This window comes from Oratosquilla oratoria, chromosome 40 (assembly GCF_046742065.1).
Source record: "Oratosquilla oratoria isolate Oo_2021 chromosome 40, ASM4674206v1, whole genome shotgun sequence".
NCBI classification, from domain to species: Eukaryota; Metazoa; Arthropoda; class Malacostraca; order Stomatopoda; family Squillidae; genus Oratosquilla; species Oratosquilla oratoria.
Window position 1 is genome coordinate 27116713 of NC_134816.1, and position 22500 is coordinate 27139212.

Consider the following 22500-nt stretch of genomic DNA (forward strand, 5'->3'; position numbering starts at 1 on the left):
ACATAAGGACATAATAACTTAAGAATGGAGGAGAGTGCAAGAGACCCTAAGGCCTACACTAGGCAGTTCCATGTCTATTACCACCTATCATCCCCATCCAGAAACTTGTCTAACCTTCTGCTAAAAACAACCAATAGTTTTAGCGCTCACTACATGGTGACTAAGTCTATTCCGTTTGTTAACCATTCTGTTATTGGCCAAATTAATTACATTTTTTCCTCCTCCGTCCCTTGGGTGTCTTCGTTGGTTTTGTGGAGTCCCTCAGGCATCACTGTTGCATCCTCCCGTTTGATCAAACTCGAATACTGATCCACATACACCACCATACGACCAGTGGTGGTTTGAATCCACTTTATGTTCCACAGTTTTTTCCTTTCTCTATGTCTAGATTCGCCTATGTCTACGTTCTAGCATCTTCTATTACTTTGTTGTTATTTTCCTTTCATCTTTTACTCTCCCTCAAAGGCAATTACTGGTTTAACAGCAAAGTGAATTAACGAATTGAATAGACTTAGTAACTATGGTGAGTGCTGAAAATATTGGTTATTTTAAGAGAATATTAAGTAAATTTATAGACAGAAATGACAGGTGGTAAGGGATACGGAACTGCTTAGTGTGGGATTTATGGTCTCTTAAAGTCTCATCCATTATATCCTTATGAAACAATTTGTTATTTTAAAAGGCTAGATAACTTTATGGATAAAAATGACAGATGGTGAGGGACATGGAACTGCCTAGTGTAGGCCTTATGGTCTCTCACAGTTTCCGCTGTTCTTATGTTCTTCTGTTCTTATATCATCTATCCTTCCTGATGCGGTGACGATATTCAGACGCGAATTGTGACAATCTCTATACAGGATGTATGTCATATTGATGTTGGCCAATTGCCAATTACCTATTCATTATAATTTTTATATTTTTCGTTGCAATAATAGACCTCCAAGGCACCACAGTCTCCTGAAAGCCTGTATCATATATCTGAATCCTCTCCCGAGAAATTCTTTTAATGCATAATCTAATCAATTACAGGAACGATAATACTTTTTCATGTTCCATTACAAAACGTTTGAGCAAAATTCTTTTCCCCCTACCTATCACTTCCAATCACCTCTTGCCCTAATAGTCCCAACCCAGCGTGAGATGGGGGGAAGAGAGACGACGTGAGACTCTGAGAGTGAGAGGAGGGAGAGCGCCTTGACGTGAGGGAGGTAATTAGAGAGTAGATGAAGTAATTCAATATCACGACTGGAATGAGGGAGACACGCGGAGTGCCCTTGCTGCTGTTCGCGGAGCTTGTGGAATTGGCATGTTATGGAACCTGCGTACAAGGTTATTACTAAGCGAGATCAAGTTATCCACAATTAATCAACCCACTCACCGAGAACGGTAATTTGTGGCCAAAAAAGTATGTAATGTCTTGCTACATAACTTCTGACCCAAGCAGTGGATAGGAGACTTGGATAACCTGTCATCCAAGAGGATCTATGACGAGAGAAAGGAAAGGGAAGAGGATTGGAGTTTACCGGGTCGGAGTAGGTGCGTGCCATCGACTTGGCTACTTTCCTAATAAGGAAGAGGAAGCCTTTGGTCTATCGATTGTTATCAAATTATCGAGAATTAATCAACCCACTCACCCAGAATATAAAAAAAAAGTTGCGGCCGATAAAGTAACCTCTCGTTCGAAGAGAGTATGTCTGACTCGAGTGAGAATATTTAAGACGACGAAGAGCCAGTTCTCGAGAACAAAGATGACTTACAACCACGGCAACCATAAATTGTAGAGGTGCCATAAACTGCCATAAAGGCTGAATCTTGCACGTTGAATGGTGAAGTCTAGTCTATTTATGAGAGGGACATAAATTTCTTGACACTGTAGAAAACGCTGAATACGAATTTAGTCCCAAAATACACACACCCATATTGGAGGGTTGGGTTTCTTCAGCTATGGGGATGCCAGCACGGTAAATCTGCTGACAGCCAGCATACTCAATACCATGTCTAGTCAATGAAATCTAACAAAAACAAAAATAGATATATGAATAAGTAAATAAATTAATTGATTAGTAGATAAATGAATAAATTAATAGATAAATAAATAGATAAAATCACAATAATTGAAGATCTGATTCATTCCATATTGAGGTATGATTAAATGATATGGTTTACACACACACACACACACACACACACACACACACACACACACACACACACACACACACACACACACACACACAATCACACACTTTGACTAAGAAACAACTGGATGCGGAAAGATACAACTGCGGGACCCTACGAGCATAGCTCTTCTCCCGCAAAATACAACTAGGTAAATACAACTAGGTAAACACACACACACATACACACACACACACACACACACACACACACACACACACACACACACACACACACACACACACACACACACACATAAAGCTATATAAAATAATATAGAAAATAAATAGAGCAGCAACCAAAGAGGTTCCCAGCCTTATAGACAAAGCCTGCGAATAGAAACTAGACAAGCTGGAACTACCAATATTAGAAGAAAGGTGAGAAGGTGATGACATCATAACTATCTTCCAGTCTATGGAGGGAGTAGATATAACCAACAAAGAAGTCTTCTTTGTGTGTGTGGGGGGGGGGAGAATATCTAAAGGGCATAAAGATGACAAAAGCTGTTTAAAGATGATTAAGAAACACTATTTCCCAACAGATACATATTATACATACGTACAAACATACACACAATATTATATATATATATATATATATATATATATATATATATATATATGTATACACATATATACATATACATGTACAAATACAAATACACATACATGTACAAATACAAATACACATACATATGCATACACATACATATACAGTACACATACATATACATATACACATACATATACACATACACATATATATACATATATATATACATATACATACACACATATCATTACACCATTTGTATAACAATGAATGGATAGAATTACAACCTAGCTGACAGGTTTATTTCAAACAATAATATTAAAAAGACAGTAAAGCAATCTTTAAATGATTTTCTTAATGTTTATGAAAAATAAAATTATTGGAACTGAGTGACTTTTCACTCATATAAAAAATTAGCAAACATATTATTTGTATTTATAGTTCTGTGTAGCATCATTTGCAGTAAAGTCTTAAATCTGCAAACGTATTCATTTGTAATCGTATCTCTTAGATTTATGTATTTTACAACTGCTTTGTCCTTGATTTTTTATCTTAAGACAAAGATATCCAAGAATAACTTCATCAGCTCAAAAAGTTACAATTATTATTTATCATCCTCATCCTCCCCATCCTCCTCCTCATCATCATCATTATCATCATCCTCGTCATCCTCATCATTATCATTCTCATCATTATTATCTTCATCATTATCCTCATTATCATTATCATCCTCATCATCATTATCATTATTATCCTCATCATTATTATCAATATTATCATCCTCATTATTATCATCTTCATCATTATCATTATAATCCTCATTATCATCCTCATCATTATCATCATCATTATTATCATTATTATTACATTATCATTCTTATTCAGTCGTTGAAAGTGCATTCTAATAATAGACTCGAGTCGCCGATGTCGATAGGATGATGCCAAGAATAATCGTACGTCATTTGTTTTCTTTCGTTTCAATATCCAGATTATCTTACTATTTTCTCAAAGATTACAAAATATGGTTATGTTATCGTTTGTCCACCTAATACAATATATACTCTGGGTATAAAAATGACGACTAGAGACCAATTGAATATAACTGAATGTAATTACATACCATCAACAACTGCATATGAATGAACCTGAACTCCAGTTTCGTGTTTTGAGGTTTTATCTGTGGTTGGAACGCGTCTCAGTCTTGTCACGAGTTGCAGTCGTCACCACACCTTTGTTCGATTCCATGCCCCTTTTACTTCATCACCTGACATCAACAATCACACATTTCCACATTAAAAATATTCTGATTCCATTTGCATTTTTATCTTTCTTACCGTCGTTGTTGATTTGCTTTTTGTCTAGTTTCGTATTTGATCTTCATGATGTCAGCGATCACGCATCTAAAAAAAAAAAAAGTGTTCTGTTTTCATTTCCATTTCCTTATCGTCGTTGTTGTTTTGTTTTTTGTTCGATTCCATCTTGACTTTACACGATTCGCAAATAAACACACATTTCTGTAAAAGAAATGTTTTGCTTTCATTTGCATTTCCATCTTCCTTGCCACCGTTGTTGTTTCGTTTCTACCTGAATCCATCTTCACTTTACATGACAACATCCACACATTCCCAAGAATGGAAATATTTCATTCTTTGTTTTTCTATCTTCCTAACCATCGTTTATCTTTTTATTTAGCGGGGAGGGTTTGTAAAAGTAAGCTTGATCAGCATAACTGTTAGTATATCAAATATAACGCCGAAAATAATTGCTATCAAATCCCTTCTAAGTAAGCAAAATCCTCTATAACATTGGTAATTGACACAATACATTTCATTTGATAATTACGACCGGATCCTTTATAATCTATGTAACACTGAGCTTATATTTTTTTTTACCAAAACCTGCACAACAGGTCAGAGGTAGCTTGGCAGGTCAGTGTGTTTCGGTCGATATACACGTCCCGGTCCGCGTCAGACAAACGACCCAACCAACGGAGCAAGCAGTCAGGACACGAAGCAATAGAGGAGGCGACCATTCCAACAATGTCAGTTCGACCAACTATTGAGTTTGTGGCACGACAACTCTCTCCCTCCCCTACCCACTCTCTCTCTCCCTCTCCCTCTCTCTTTCTTACCTGGCTATTCCACTGATCCTTTCAGCCCCTCCCCTTCCTCGGTCTCAAAAGAGGATCCTATTTTTATTCCATTGGCACTATCCACACTATTCAACCTGCTGTCAAAGTATGTCAAACTATCTCCATGTGATCCCTGAGTAGGGGAGAGGTTATTGCTCTTGTTCTGCAAATCTGGATAATTGAGAGACGAAGAAAGGGAAACCCAGGGGGATGTTGGGAAGTTCTTATGAACTGGGTAAAAGTAATAAACCAATCGATCTACCTCGACTTACGTCAACGTAAGTCGAAACCTCCCCGAAGTTCGTCTTTCCCTTTCTTCACTTTCTTATATTGTACAAACCCTCTCAAGTAAATATGAGTTTTTTTTTATGAACTGGGTAAGAGTAGTACACCAATCGATCTTCCTCGACTTACGTCAACGTAAGTCGAAACCTCCCCGAAGTTCGTCTTTACCTTTCTTCACTTTCTCATATTGTACAAACCCTCTCAAGTAAATATGAGTTTTTATGAACTGGGTAAAAGTAATAAAACAATCGACCTACCTCGACTTACGTCAACGTAAGTCGAAACCGATGCGAGTGATACGTTACTCTCCTTATAGTATAACCTCCCTTAGGTTCATCTTTCCCTTTCTTCACTTCCTCATATTGTGCAGACCTTCTCAAGTGAATAACTGAGGTCCTCTTCCCATTAAGAAGGAAATAAACAAGAAATGGCTTGCCAACATAGTGGTTAACGAATGAAATAGACTTGGTAACGAGCGCTGAGACAATTGATTGTTTTAAGAGGAGATTAGATCCAAATGATTGATAGGGATGACAGGTGGTAAGGGACATGGAACTCCCTAGTGTAGGCCTTAAGGTCTCTTCCAGTATCCTCCATTTACATGTTCTTATGCTTAAGGGCATCTTGTGCATTATTTCATTTATATTTTTACTTTCTGTGGGATGGATTACATCAAAGAAGGCTAATCTACATATCCGAAGAAAACTATTATATCCTAAATCTAAGGAGAAAAGATAAAACATCAATCCTATATATGATGAGTGAAATAAATAAACAGCTGAAACGACAGCAGGTAATATAGAAACTTTAATCTACCTACGCGAATCCTTAAACGAAATGCGGTCGCTTCCTACTCCGATCTTCTTTCTTCATCGTCATCTGGATCAGATGATCGTCTGACTAAGCTTCCATTGTGTTATGATCCTCTGATTGGTCTCCCACTGTGCTCCACTTTTGTTTATGATGTGTATATTCGTCACTCAAATTCGACATGTAAATGATTTTTTTTTTTTTTTACAAGACATCGAATTGAAATCAGCAAATTGGCGACCTACGGATTTACGACCTACGTGGCATTTACCCCAAGAGCTCCGTCCACAGAGCCAGATTGGACACAAACCATCCTCATACATATGCTTAATTTCTATTAAACTTTGAACCAGAAACTAACTTGTATCAACAAGGAACATCATCATAAACTTGCAGATTTCTCAACTCATGTTGGGTAGTTTCAATGTATTCACACATCCTTGTGCCTTATTTGTCCTACGCAACTTGAGACCGTTGTATATATGAAACTATCATGCGTGCACGAAGTATTAAGGATGATGACTGGCAGTTTATTCGTTCGTGTTTACACTTCTCTTCACGATACACGTTATTGGTGGGCAAGGCAAGGAACCGTCAGGGTGGCCACAGGGTAGACATGTCCGTCAAGATTATTAATCTTTTCGGTGACGACAATATTGCCAAAATAGTTTTAGAGTATTTAGTTCATAGATCTACTCATGCATTTTACTTTGTGAATTTAATTTAGATTCCCTCAATTGCATCTCACATCATGTCCGTCAAGATTATTAATCTGTTTGGTGACGACAATATTGCCAAAATAGTTTTAGAGTATTTAGTTCATAGATCTACTCATGCATTTTACTTTGTAGATTTAATTTAGATTCCCTCAATTGCATCTCCCATCATGTCCATCAATACTATTAATCTGAATGGTGACGATGATATTTGCAAAAATAGTTTTAGATTATTTAGTTGATGGATCTACTGACGCATTTTACTTTGTGAATTTAACTTAGATTCTTTCACTTAACTGCATCTCCCATTTTACTTCAACAGATGATCTCCAAGTAAACATTGTTCTTGTGTAATACAAAAACACATTCCAACAAATGCAATTGCACTAATTGTTAGACTAAATAATACTTCCTTAATAGGTATTTCATTAAGTCTAATCTACCAATAGCATAGTCACGAGATATACGAACATAAACATCCAGAACTCCATCGATTGGTGTAAAACAAATATATTCTACAGTTAACACTAACACTCAATACTCAGTCTACATCCATTAGCACTTGCTTGGTGCAAACTTGCACACATAATAAGACGAGATGAATGACTTACATTTACGCATACTGGTTGCATTAAGCAGTCATATGTTTGTCCAACTCTGATGTCAGGGCTTGGCAATCTTGAAATAGGGCGGCTGTCTCGCGAGCTAAGTGCCCCTTCACCCTCTCTCTCTCTTACCCTCTCTCTCTCTCTCTCTCTCTCTCTCTCTCTCTCTCTCTCTCTCTCTCTCTCTCTCTCTCTCTCTCTTTCTTTGGTTTTCTTAAACCACCATTGTGTATCCATTAAAGTGCCAGTTGTCATTATAGCAAATCATATCTCCACAAGAATGCTCCTGTGTTTATTCGTTACAAATATTTTCGTTATGCTTTTGTTTGTTTTCTCGTCTCCGCCCTTCTTCCATGAAAGCCTACAAGTGTGAAAGCGCGCGCGCGCACACACACACACACACACACACACACACACACACACACACACACACACACACACACACACACACACACACACACACACACACACACACACACACACACACACACACACACACACGACTCGGTGGCGCGGTTGGTAGAGAACCAGACTGTTGTTAGGGTGGTGCCAGCGGTACCTAGTTCGAATCCTGCCCAGGGCTGAAATTATTTCAGTATCGCTGTGCTTCGAGTCGTTACTCCAATTCTCATGGGCGGGGAGTTGGGGGTGGGTGCGTGTAAGGTCATAGCATTACCCATAGATCGGTCATACGAGCTCTGAGCTCTCTTCCGGGAGGGAAATAGCTGTCGATCACGAGTCCAACACGTGATCCAAAGACCAAGTGAACACACACACACACACACACACACACACACACACACACACACACACACACACACACACCTACCTCGTGGCGCTGTGGTTAGAGATCTCGCCTGCCACTACGGCGATCCAGGTTCGACTCCCGCCCAGGGCTGAAATAATTTCAGTATCGCTGCGCTGCGGGGTGTTACTCCAACTCTCATGGGCGGGGAGCTGGGTGTGTGTGTGCGTGTTAGGTCACAGCATTACCCATAGATCGGTCATACGAGCTCTGAGATCTCTTCCGGGAGGTTAATAACTGTCGATCACGAGTCCAGCACGTGACCCAAGGCCATGGTGAATCACACACACACACACACACACACACACACACACACACACACACACACACAAGAACGAATAAATAATCCCTAGACTCTGAATTAGGAAATAAATAAATAAATACATAAATAAATTACAAAAACAAAGGAAAAAAGGTCCTACTAATGAGAAATATTATATATTTTTTCTATATCTCCTGTGACACGTTTTGGAAAACATATCATGAAGAGACATAATTTGCTTGACAAAAATAGTAGTGGCCTTCCACAAGAACATGGGTGAGAAGAGGTGATGAATAACCCATCAAAAAGCCCTAATTTGCCATGCTGCAGTTTTATGGTCCCCCGCTCAAAAAGAAAGATGATTGATTCGCATTTGCGTCACGACCACCCTTGGCCGGGGTCCGGGGACGGTGCCTCACGGGAGGGATTGCCCACGGAGGTCATTACTCAGAGTGAATGTCCTTCTTAACCTCTGCGTCGTGGTCGGGATTCTAACCCACGCGCCAAATGCGCGCACTACCATTTTACCATGTTGTTCTCTCTCTCTCTCTCTCTCTCTCTCTCTCTCTCTCTCTCTCTCTCTCTCTCTCTCTCTCTCTCTCTCTCTCTCTCTCGCTCTCTCTCTATATCTCTCGTTCTCAAAATTAATAGATAAATACATAAATACATATATAGGTAACAGATAAATTAATAAACAAATAAACGAATTAAACAGTTAATTAAGAAATAAGCAAACAAATGAATTGACAAATTAAGATAAATATATAAACACATACATAACTAAATAAACAAACTAATAAATAAACAAATAAACATAAATAATTCATTGAATTTCAAGTCAAGTTTAAACAGAGACGGGACACCACGAGAATACGCCTTATCTTGTATATTACAATTATATGAAAGGAGAACTAGAGGTGCAAGACACGTGAGAAATGCTATAGCACATGTGTGCTAGGGAAGAAGTATTTCTGTTGTAGTGCGTTATTGGAAAGTAAGACAAATGGAGTCATCATTACCATAATTAGGTATAATTTCCCTCCTCTACTTCCTGTTCATTTGGTACGATGTAGAGGAAACTGAGTCAGCAGAACAACAGAGTATTCCTTAAATAAATTAAAACGAACTTATTGAAATGCGAAAATACTATTAACCTATTAATAACCCAAAGTTGATAGATGAGAAATTGTTGTCATCTCAAATTTTTTAAGAGTACGACCTGGCGATTGTCTTTCCGCACTTTTCTCAGTTGTTAAGAGGAGCCTATTACCATTCGCTTACATCTACGGGAGAATTCACGGTTAACTACCACATAACAATGATCCCCCTTGTCCTTCTCATTAGTTTCCGCATCGTTAATCTTATTCTTCCACCCCACTCGAAGGAGGAACCTGAAACTATTCACTTACATTTACGTCGACAACAGAATTCACAGTTTTCTACCACATAACAAAAGTCCCCTTGTGCATCTCATTAGGTTCCTTAGACACGGTTAATCTAATTCTTCCAACTCACTCACATTCCTTCATATATGGAGAAATCCTTAATCTAATCTAACTTGAGCTCTTTTTTTCACGACGGTCTCCTGTTTGGAATGGTCTTCTGCATTTATGCATACACACATCTAAAGAATTAGTTAACCGTTCCGGGTGTTTTCGTCAGGTTCTGACTTTATTCTTTATGCAGTCAATATTATAAGATAAGTCACATCTTTTATGATTAAAGACTAATCTTAAAAAAAAAAAAAAAAAAAAAAAAAAAAAAATCGCTTTTAACTTCTACTATCCTTCCATTTTACTACCTGTTGTAAAATTCTCCTTTATCATCTCTACGACTCCACACTGTCGGTGAGATTTTACCCCCAAGGATAGAAGCGCTAGTTACTGAAAAAAAAAAATAAACTTCAGATGTGATGGGGTAGTGAAGTCATCAAAGCTCCCTAAGACCAGAAAAAGGCAAATGTGGTTCCAAATAGGGAGGAGCCTCTGACCAAAGCGACAATCAAGTTGTGTGAAAGAATTGTAAAAGACAGATGGACGACAAGTTTGGAGTAGACGAAGTTCTTGACAGATAAACAGCTCGGTTTCAAGAAGAAAAATATGTATCAGATCTGTGGAATTTTTACTCAAGAGTGGTTAATATGCTGCGGGAGAGAGGCAGGTGGATAAACTATGCATTTGGATCTGGAGAAAGCTTTTGATATAGTACGTAACTGAAGATCAACGGAGAAAGTGAAATACATAGGACTCTCAAGGTGGCTTCTCGAACAGGTGAAGGATCTTCGTAAAGACTCACGAGAAAAGTTGTGAAGGATGATTAGCCGGACTGGTGAGGCGTGATCTGTGGAGTCCCACAGGATTCAGCGTTGGCATCTGTGCTCTTAAATACGCCAACGACGTGATGAAAGGAAAAAAATTACATCGACCTATTCGCAAACCCAATATCATGAAAAGGGCTGAAAATAAAGAAGAATACAATTTGCTACACAGACATCTGGGCAAGACTTATGATTGGGACCTAATGTGGACAATTAAGTTGAATGCAGAAAATGCAAAATTGTGAAATAGGAATAAGTATGATCAACGCCATATATGGGTTCTCTAGTGGCTAAGTATTCCAGCAAAAGAGGAACAGCCTCTTCTATAGATGTCACAGGTGTGTGGCCCATGAGTCTTGTAAGAGGCTGGTAGAAAAGTGGGTAGAGAGAGGGGTATATGGGTGTTACATTTAATGGATTAGGTGTTTATTAAACAATATAGCTGAGCGAACTGCCTGAGTCCGCTTCCCGTCCTGTTTATAAACAATAATCGGGAACTCGAGCCTATTGCTGACACGACATTCCTTTGTAACCTAAGTGAGAATTATGCAGTTACTCGAGATTATTCAAAGTAATCAATATTTCCCTATAGCAACAAATCTGATTGGTGAAAGGGTGGAGGAGGAGAAAAGTCGGTTGACGATTATAAGGAGAGGATCTTAAATATAAAGTTAAAGATTATTGGACTAAAAAAAATCACTACGTCACTGCAAAGCTCACGTAGGATCTTACATACGTGCTCTCTGGGGATTTCGTGAGAGAACCTCAAGGGGAGCACGCTGTATAAGAATTAACGGAAGAAAGATACAGAAGATAGCTCCTTCACTTTCATTTTCCTGGACAGAAGATTATAACTAAAAGAAGTGACTTGCCATATCTATAAGTGAGGATCACAAGGGCGATTAGTGACTACAGCGTTGTCATGACTAACAGTGGCAAGAAAGGCGACAGTGGGTTACAGAGAGCTACCTGTGGGCAACACGGACAGTGATACCAGGGGCGACCAGAATCGACATTGGTGACGGAGAGTTGACTGTCTCCATGAGTTGTGACAACAATGTTCCACTCGCTGAAGAAATGCTACGCTTTCCTTTGCAATACAACGCACTACTGCAACCTGTTGGATGCATCAGTCCCAAGTGTGCTCTGGTTCATATGCTGTTTCATCACGCAAAAATCTGATGCTATCTTGATTTTTTTCTTCTGCTCACCCACATTCCACCGTCCCACTGCCAGCTCTCCGTATAACACCGTGCATGGGAGTCTACACAGTCTGACGGGTGACATGAGCGTTCTAGTTGGACTTCTATGAGACATGTCACATTCATGCAATGCCTGATTATAGTGATCAAGCATCAGGAAGAACTCGGCCACATCAATGTATCCCCAATATTCACTGCAGTAATGAATGTAAAATCCCTCCAGTTTCTTATTTTGTTACCTGTGACGAACCTACGACCCATCCGTACAGCAGTATGAAAACAGCATACCATAACATGAGAAATATTTGTACACTCAATGTTTGGTGGTGAGGATCAGAGTGTAGGATTGAAAAACACGACGAGATAGTCTTTCTAAAACCGCCAAGGGTAAAGCAACGAGTCGGATAACCTCACCGGTGGTTGAACTGGTGGGCTATCCTGTCTTCGTCAACGGTTAACAGTGGAGCCATGACCTCGCCATGGTCAGTTCGCTGTATAAAGACTTCAGTTTTGACAATTTATTAACCAGAACAATGCATATGATTCACTAATAGAATCAAAGCTGTGTTGGACCCCTTGCTCCGTTTGGCTTACAAACTTATTCAACCAGGATAAAGGATAAAGCTGTTCAACGACAGAGGTAGCAGAGATAATTGCTCTAGAACGTAGTCTAGCCTGGTTGAATAAGTCCTCATCTAGTTTGAAGTTGATGGAGACTCAAATTTCATTTATAATGTTGTTGTTGTAAAATAGCTGAGTTTCGTCTGCGTTAGATTGAAAGTGATGGAAGCTAATGAACAGACATGCTTAACCCCAACTTTTACTACAAAAGTGAGGAGCTTACGCCAGGAGGCACTGAGTAGTTACGGCCAAATCCGTCACCCTTGCCCTTCGCGCTTGGACTGTTGGGAGAAAGTAACAGTCACTATTGGGGATCGGAGAGGAGTGCGGGATTCGAACCCAAAACTAAGCGAACGCGAGACCAAAGGATTACAAAGGCGGAGTATGCCGACAGGAGACCTTTTGGTCCATATCTAGGTCGGATGCGAAAAAAAAATAATAATAAATAAAAACCTATAATAATGTAAATAACAAATAAAATACATAGATAAATGCATAGGTATAGTTAAATAATAAACAAACAGGTAAATAGTAAATAATAATAAATTGACATATAACTAATAATAAATGAAAATCAAACGGACAAATGATAAAACAAAAACAAATAATATGAAATAAATTATAATCATTACAGCATCTTACGATTACACCACAAGAACACATGTTGCCACAAAAGAATAAATTTTTCCCTTTCCCATGACAACAATGTTCAATTCATGTACACCAGAGAGCAAAGTGAAAATCCAAGGTAGGGGTGACCAAATTTTGCCAGGAAGTGCCAAAGTAGTGGGCGATTTATGGCGTCAAATACTTTGATGAAATCAACAAAGGTAATGCACATCTTTTTGTGTCGTTTTCTGCACGTTTGCAGTTGGCGGACAGCAAAGATTATATCAATAGTGGGGTGGTCGAGGTGCATCCAACACTGAGTCCGGAAATGTTCTCTGCAATGTTGCTGAGCAGACAGAGCAGTGACCAAGAACTTTGCTGACAATCGACAGTAGGGTGATCCCTCAGCTATTATTGCAGATCAATATGTAACCCTTTTTCTTGTGGATGGTTACAATGTTGCCACTTGTTGCAAGACACCTCCGAACTCAACAGCATCGGATGAACTGTCACAGGTACCTGAGGATGATGTCACTTTCATATTTCAACATCTCAACAAGGGCATAACCAGATCCTTTTATGGATTTTGTAGATTTGTGGATCTTCAGACCTCCAGTTGCTCGTCGAACCCCAAGGTACATCTCTCATAGAGGGTAAAAGGCTCTCGATATACAGATAGTATAGACCTCATCCAAAGCCGGGTCCACAGTTGTTGCATTTCCACGTATCGTATCATCTTTGCGTACCGTCTAGTGATACGAAACGGTGCAACAGAATATTGTACCCACTTGTTGCGTATCCGTATACATCAGGCCGATACGGAACAAGTGGGTACAATACCCTGTTGCACCGTATCGTACCACTAGGTGGTACGCAAAGATGATTACGATACGTGGAAATGCAACAATACCCGGCTTCAGGTATACAACGTGTCTATTGAGTGGATAAGACAATATTCCATCATTTTCACAAGAACAGATGGATCTAGTGGAATGGATATGTGTGATCTAACAGATAAGCAAAAGGCACACATACTGTATATTAGTATCCAGTTGGCTATGACCAGTGTTTCTATTCTTAGAATTTTTATCACACCGAAGAAGTGGAGTCATAATTGGTAAAGGAGATTTAGGGAGGGTAGTAGAAATGAGGTAGTATTAAGTAAAATTTAATAACATTCTCTTTGAGCCAAAAGAATGCCGTCAATCATAAAACAGATAAATAAGTAAATACATCAATCAGAATTATGTGACAGGTTCGTTGGGATATAGCTAGCCTCTAAAATACTAAATGCATACAACTTATGCACTCAGTATCACAAACGGGATGTACTTATATCTCTACATGTAAATGCTTATAGAAGCCCGTCGCAGACGACGATGACCTCATTCTTTGATTGGTGGTGGATAAGTAGAGATGTATCGATGTTTTGGTGATTTCGTTCAAATTCAGTTGGTGGCTAATTATGGTCAGTGGACTTTTTGATGGCTAATTAGTCCAATTCTGGACTTGCAGATGCGGCCACAAATGTTACATGTAAATATATTCTCCATATTTGCTGACGTTTAAAACGTACCTCTACTTAAAACGCACCTTTAATTTGAAAAAAAAAAAAATGTATTTTGAGGAAAAAAATGTTTCATCAAAAATTTCTTGAATGATAGAAAATGGGTTTAGTAGAAAACGGGAATGTGTTCTATACATAAATGGAATATTACACACAAAGCAGCAAATGTGGCTTAATTCCCATAGCCACGATGCAGTCCACTCAAACAAATGAAATGCGTACAACATACATTCAAAACATGCAACACCGTGCGTTAAATGTGAACGAATTTTACGTAAATACAGTACACGCGTACTAAGCAAAATTAAGGAAATACTGTTAGGTAACCAACTTAACCTCTGACAGCTTTGTCAACTTTGTATATGCAGTGAGAGCAGCTGTTAGTGTGTGTGGTTTGTTTACAAAGCTTTTCATCAGAATTACGTCCGAGCCGGAAAACAAAAAGTGTTTTTTTTTTTTTTTTTTTTAGTATTATCCCCAGATTTTCTCTTTTATTTCTGTGCTGTATATGGCTGTGAATAAAACTGATTCACTTAAGCTGACGGCACACTAAGCATTTCTCAATAGCATGTTATTTGCTTTTGCTATCTCGTTTGAGTAGAAACGACTTCGGTTACGATTTTTTGGTTTTCAAATTTCCAAATGTCAAATTACTCTTGCTGACGTCATAACAGTGAGAATCTGAATGACGAACTACAAGAAATTAAACCTAAAATACGAATATTAGACGAAACATTGTTGAGATGATCTTACGGAAGTCTAGAATATCGTAACCGAAGTCGTTAGCAAAAGCAAGTAGCATGCTAGCCAAGTGTGCCACCACGTTTAATCTTCTGCAAGAATAAAAGAGCTTTCACTCGTTGTCTTTCTTCAATTTCGTAAATTAGTTTTTATCACAAATATCCTCATGAGGATTTTTTCTATTATTATCCTATCGTTACTTACACATTCTTCATCAACTGATTGCAAAAATATAGTGTGTTAGCTGGTGAAAAGAAAATGTGGTATTGGTACCCCGTAAGAATAAGAGAACAAGCATCGTTGGAAAATACTTGGACATCGTATCAAAATAATATTGTGTTTACATGGAAAAAATAACGCGGTATTGATACCCCGTAAAAATAAGCGAAAAGAAAGTGTGGTATTGATACCCCGTGAGAATAAGAGACCAAGAAATATTGGTAAATACCTAGACATCATATCAAAATAAAATTATGTTTAAATGGGGAAAAACAAAACGCGGTATTGATACCCCGTAAAAATACGAAAACGCGCATCGTTGGAAAATACCTGAACATCAAACCAAACGACGACACGAACCGATCTCTTCGTCCGACAACAATTTACTGTGACTTTTCGGTTTCATTTCTTTACAAGCACACCATTAGTTGACCAGCTTAACGAACATAACACAGACAGAGCTAGAGGTCCAGCCCCTGTATTGGTTGGGCTACATTTTGTGACTCAGCCTCTCATTCAATAAAATCGCCTCATTAGTGCCAATTTGTTGTTCTCGGTATCATTAATTGCAGTGCATGTAATGAACAGCAGAGTTTCTGGTCTCAGTGAAATACTACTGATCAGCCTTAATTCCCCTTTACCTTTACATCATCGGCCGTCCTATATATAGTCTGTGCCCCCAACTTTCTTTTTTTTTTTTTTTGTAATATCCTGGCGATAGAGGCTTGTCCATCTACTCAATATATATGTTTGTTTAGTTTGTATACATAATTATACATATATATATATATATATATATATATATATATATATATATATATATATATAGACAGATAGATAGATAGATAGATAGGATATAAACTAAATAAAAATAGATAAGATCACCATTACAAAACAAAATATGCACCAGGAAATTCAGCATGTATATATACATATAATACATATACTGTATATGCACACACACACATTTTATATATATATATATATGTGTGTGTGTGTGTGTGTGTGTGTGTGTGTGTGTGTGTGTGTGTGTGTGTGTGTGTGTGTACAGTACGCCCTCAGAGCCTTTGCACCCACATAACGTGTTTTGTGTGGCTAAAATATAGATACATGTGCTTGTTCTCTCCGCATGAATAATGAACACACATTCAAGAGATGCGAGTTGTGTGTGTGTGTGTGTGTGTGTGTGTGTGTGTGTGTGTGTGTGTGTGTGTGTGTGTGTGTGTGTGTGTGTGTGTGTCTACACTAAGGGCCCCAAGTTTTCCATTATTGAGCCAAAGTTCTTGAATTATAATCTCAAAAAGTACCACGTGTGAAAATTTCCTTGCGAGAGAAATAAACAAAAAAAAACAGGTCAAAAATAAATATACAAACAATCAACTACATAGACGAAGACATTAATGAAATAAAATAAAATTAAAAAATCAAAGTCAAACGCTACACAGGGTTCGAATTGCATACTTTCGAGTTGACAAGTTGCTGCTTAACCACTGCACCAGCAACAGACAGGCTGTAGAATTATCATACATTATACAAAAGCGAGGTCACGCATACAGTAAACAGTGGCAATCGGTAGATTTTTTTTTAACATTCGCGAGAAAAAAAGGCAAATCTTGACTTATATATACATAATAAATCTTGATTTATGTTGGTTTTATCAAAAAAATTACAGGTTACAATAGTACAGCCCCAAAACTGATGCAATGTCTGGATGTTGAAATGATTAAAGTCGAGTTTTGAGTTTGATTATTATTAGTATAACTATCATTATCAATATTACTATTGTTAACATTACTATTATTATTATCATTATTATCATCATTATCAAATTGCTCATTAAGACGCGTAGCACATATTTGAGTTATAATGGAGTGATTTTAGTATACTTTCATAAAGCACTTTTTTGATAGATGTTAATTTGCATTCAGAAAATTGGCAATAAAATTCTATCACAGTACATTTAATTAATTCCACTAGTTATTTATTTACTTTTATTTATTTTCTATCTATTTATTATTCATCTATCTATTTGTTATTTGCTAAAACGTAAATTTTGTATGTTGTCGCCATGTATTGAGCCTCTTTTTCAATTTAAAAAAAAATATAGAATTATCATCACAATCAACTCGCCAAGACGCGTCAAATGGTGTGCTTTTCGTGGATGTAGTGAAAAGTTGAAATAGTTTTGCATTTGAATTCAGGTCAACAAACTCCTCACACCCAAAGGGTAAACGATATCAAAAATCATCCCAGTACACAATATTCATCATAAACTACGACATGGACAAAAAGTTGATATAACAAAGCATAAAAAACATTGACTATAAACTACAGAAAGCATTATAAAAGTCACACTTGAAAATGAAAACAGTATTCCTCGTTTGACTAACCTAACGATATCAAAAATCATCCCAGTACACAATATTCATCATAAACTACGACATGGACAAAAAGTTGATATAACAAAGCATAAGAACATTGACTATAAACTACAGAAAGCATTATAGAAGTCACACTTGAAAATGAAAACGGTATTCCTCGTTTGACTAACCTGATTCACATGTAGTACCATGTTTCGTCGATGAAGGCCCACACCACAAGAGCCAACTCGCAAGGGATCAAGTGGCGATAGGGTCTGCAGCAATTAACGACCCTTTTCCTCTTCGTAACGACGATTATATCAGTGACGAGCTCTGGTATACAGTATATGAGTATTATCTTCCCTTTTTTTCTTTTAACTCAACTCGGCTAAGTGTATTCTAAGCTTCTGAACGATAAGAAGCAACTAATCCCTTTTCTTCATGTCAGGGAAGATGAGAGTATGGCGGTGTACTGGTATTCTTGTTTGTTATTGTTTATAACAACAAAGGTGATGTTACTGTGGGCTAAAGTCAAAGACATACCAAGCCGCGGGACACGTAATATTCGCACTGAAGTCTGTCCTTCAGTAAAGGTTAAACTACGATTTCTTTGGCTTTGGTGTAACTACAGCAACCAGGAGCAGCAGTTGGTCACACGACCCAAGTGGAGTCATGTCGGCTGCTCCATGGAAGCAAAAGTGTTTCTTAGGGGGGATGCCGACACTACCCCACCAGAAAGCAGTTCCCTCTCATTTTTTTTTTCCAAACTTTTTTCCTTGTCTGAATAAATCCTTCCTCCTGCTCCTTCTCCTCCTCCTCCTCCCCCTCCTCTTTTTTCTTCTTCTCTTATTCTATTTTGTCACTCTCTTCATTCATCTATTCTTTTCATATGAAGGAGAATTCCTCCCGTTACTGTTTTTTTGTACCAAAATGTCATTCTTCCTCCCATCCCATCCCGTTTTCTGTTACTTTATTTACTTTGTCCACACGAATTTCCACTGCACGCCCTTCAGGAGCTTATAAACTTTACACTGCGAGTCCTACTTTCTGCTGCTGGGGATGGAACTTCGACAGAAACTCCACACGAGTATCTATTTTCTGTCTGTGGTGGCATGGCTGTGGTGAGAGGACCTGGCAGTGCTTGGAGCAATAGACATACATATGAACGCATCTACTGGCGACAGCTATATTAGATAAAAATGGCGGTGGTGTCTGTCAGGAGATCAATTTGTCCAAAACTATCGTCCCATGGTTTCTTTGTCGACAGAATGACGCCCAGTTCTCGAAGGTATAAACGAGCTCCGTCACTGGACTTTCTTGAAGCTAAAATAGATATTCTTCAGACGTTTAAGACAAGAAGACAACATTGGTAGACGCTGTCCCAATTAAGGTAGCGAAAGAGTTGTAAACTGGAGTAGAAAAGTGACCGATGACGGTGTTGTAATAGCAGTAAGATTAGTATTGTTGTGTCGATACCAACTGGCACGTTCAGAAGGCAGTACGTTAGAGTGTAATGACAGTGATGGCAGTAATGATGAGAATTACGGCGACTGTTATAACAGAAGTAGGGACGGAAATAGAGGTAGTAAGAAGCGTGTTGAAAAATGTGTGAGCCTTTTATAGAAGAATTTTATTACGTATTTTTTCAATTCAAACCTTTTCTTGTTCTACGGGGTTCTGCTACAGTGTTCTACAGTGTATCTCATTGTTCTGCTATATAGCGATCTGTTTCATCATTCAGAGTTAAACTGTTCATGAGTTTCTGTACAGAGACGAAAATAACATATCCTGAGTACATTTATCCATAGTAACTTTTTGATCAATCTGTTTTATCATTACACAGCGACAGCTTTAGGTTTTTACATATGTTTTCCCTCTTTTCTTTGATTCGATTAATGTCTTGAGAGTATGATTACTGCCTTGAAACCATGTCATATTGTCCTGCTTGTATAAATTTTTCCTTTGTGAGCTGCTCTCGTAATTCTCTCTCCAACAATTACTTATAGCTCACAAAGTTCTCTACAGTGTTCGGTCGTCTATTTTTCTCTTGAATACAAACTATGACAGTAATATATATTTTTTTTTCACAATCCACCACACATAATTTATTCCAAGAACATTTTAGGGTCACTTCAGATCTTCCTCTAGAACTATAAGAACTGTGAATGTGAACAATAGATTTGAACTTTTAGCAAGGATGATAGGGAAACACCTCCTTAATTCATCCAAAACTAATATATTATCATTTTCTTTCGGACAGTTTTATATCTTCTGTCATTATTTTTTTTAAATATGCCAGCAGCTCACAGGTTCTCCAGAAGTAAAGATGTTTGGATACAACTACACTCTCTGTGGCGGTAATTTCTATTAAAAGTCACTTAACAAAATGAACATACGACACTCATCCTTGTGTTATGTTCAGCGTCAGAATGCTGGGGTCGAGTCCAGGTGGGATAACCGTCGCATCCAATAGCACACGTCACCTGAGGAAAGAGAATAAATATATCAACCATAATGTCCCATACGTCCCACTTCCAACACAGAAACTAAGCCACAGGGTACATAGTCATTGCAGCACAGACTTCCAGTTCCTGAACTGAAGTATAGTTTATTCTTCTCAATTTAATTCCTTCTGAAAGTATTACCTTGATGAGATTGGTTACCTCATCATAACAGATTGTTACACTTCCATTTGAAGGACGGAGCGACCAAATCTTTAATACTGTATGGGACTTACTATATAACTTACCGTTCGTCATGAGATGAACAATACTTGATGAATATACAAACGCTCTGTAAAGTGTATGCAAATATAACTATATACAAATCCATTTAGTAATATAATGGTGATGTTCGTATGAGATATGATGTTTATAATATACAGTAATGATGGGAATTGGTATACAGAATGATATAATGCAGATTAACAATATTATGTACAGTTACGATATGTACACTTAGGGGACACTGCAGCAGTTGTGGCGTGTTGCCACAACCTCAACATTTCAAGTGGGAGAGAAGTTCAAAGTGTACATCAATTCAGCAACAGGATGTCTTCCTTTGCTCTGTGACGATACCAACAATTTCAATGATCACGATACGAGTTCCGATACTACTCTAAACTAATTCCAATGATTAATAAAGGTACTGCGTTCATAAAACATTTATTTCCCAAAGCAACTGCAGGACCTGAAAATAATCATGAATTATTATCATTGCAGGTATCGGAATCGGGCTGGCATCGGAATCGTTATATCATATATATATATATATATATATATATATATATATATATATATGTGTGTGTGTGTGTATATATATATATATATATATATATATATATATATATATATGCAGACAAACCACTGGGAAAACGAAAGAGATGAGACCGAGCGCTTTCGTCTATTCAGACATTTTCGTCTGAATAGACGAAAGCGCTCGGTCTCATCTCTTTCATTTTCCCAGTGGTTTGTCTGCATACTAGTATCACGCGTTCAAGTGATTTCTTCTGCAATATATATATATATATATATATATATATATATATATATATATATATATCATCATCATCATCATCATCATCTCATCACTAATATTTACAATGGTAAATCAAATCTTCTGTAATCATGATAACAAACTATAGACAGAGAGTTGGTCTGCATGAAAGAGAAAACGAATAGATCTACTAAATGCCCATCCACATGATCGAGCACTGCCCGGCGGGCATCGCCCATCTACCGGGCAAAGGCAATGTTGTTGTTGTTGTACACACGGGTGGTCGTTGGAGACATCTAAACACAGGTGGGCAGCTAGCTGTGGTCGGCAGCACACCCCCTGGCGCCAGACATTGTCTGGTGATGTGGCTGAAGCTCAGGCACGGGCAATCCAATCCTAAATTGCCCGAGTGACGGGCATTTAACGAGTACCCTTTGGGCAATGCTCAATAGTGTGTTCGGTCCTTTAATTTAGAATGAATCAACACAAGCTGGAAAGAAATGGACTTAAGAACATGAAAATGGAGGAGAGTGCAAGAGACCATATGGCCTACACTAGGCAGTACCGTGTCCCTTACCACCTGTCATCCCCATCCATAAATTTATTTAATCATCTCTTAAAAATAAACAATTATTTCAGTTACATGGTTACTAAGTCTATTCCATTCGTTAATCACTGTTGGTAAACCAGTTCCTATTTCATTATTAACTGTGTTTGTTTGGACATAGGTGAGGACTGTATAACAATATCATCTTCCTCATATCATCAAGATGTTTGCCTTACTCTCTTATGAATTGCTGTCTAGACGTTTTCCACTTTTGTCTTTCTTGGAAATGACGAGCATAAACTCATTATATTGCTGTAAAATAGGCGACTTCTTGACATCGTTAACATAGAGGCAACTACCTTACAAAACAATCGCTAAGATAGGCCGAAGAACTGATTTCTGGGTAATTATAAGTTTGGGGACAACTTTATAGCAGAAACGTCATGATGGCTGTCAGAGGCAGAACGAAAAACATGTT

General features: G+C 38.0%; 1 protein-coding gene across 1 annotated transcript in view; it reads right to left on the reverse strand.

Moving 5' to 3' along the window:
- Nucleotides 1-22500, reverse strand: part of LOC143020724 (dopamine receptor 1-like) — a 389347-nt gene that overhangs the window by 308794 nt on the left and 58053 nt on the right. Inside the window, exon 2 of the mRNA XM_076177419.1 lies at nt 18172-20463. Within this exon, the coding sequence (XP_076033534.1) occupies nt 18172-18192 (21 nt within the window). The 5' untranslated portion in view covers nt 18193-20463. The remainder of the gene's footprint in view (nt 1-18171; nt 20464-22500) is intronic.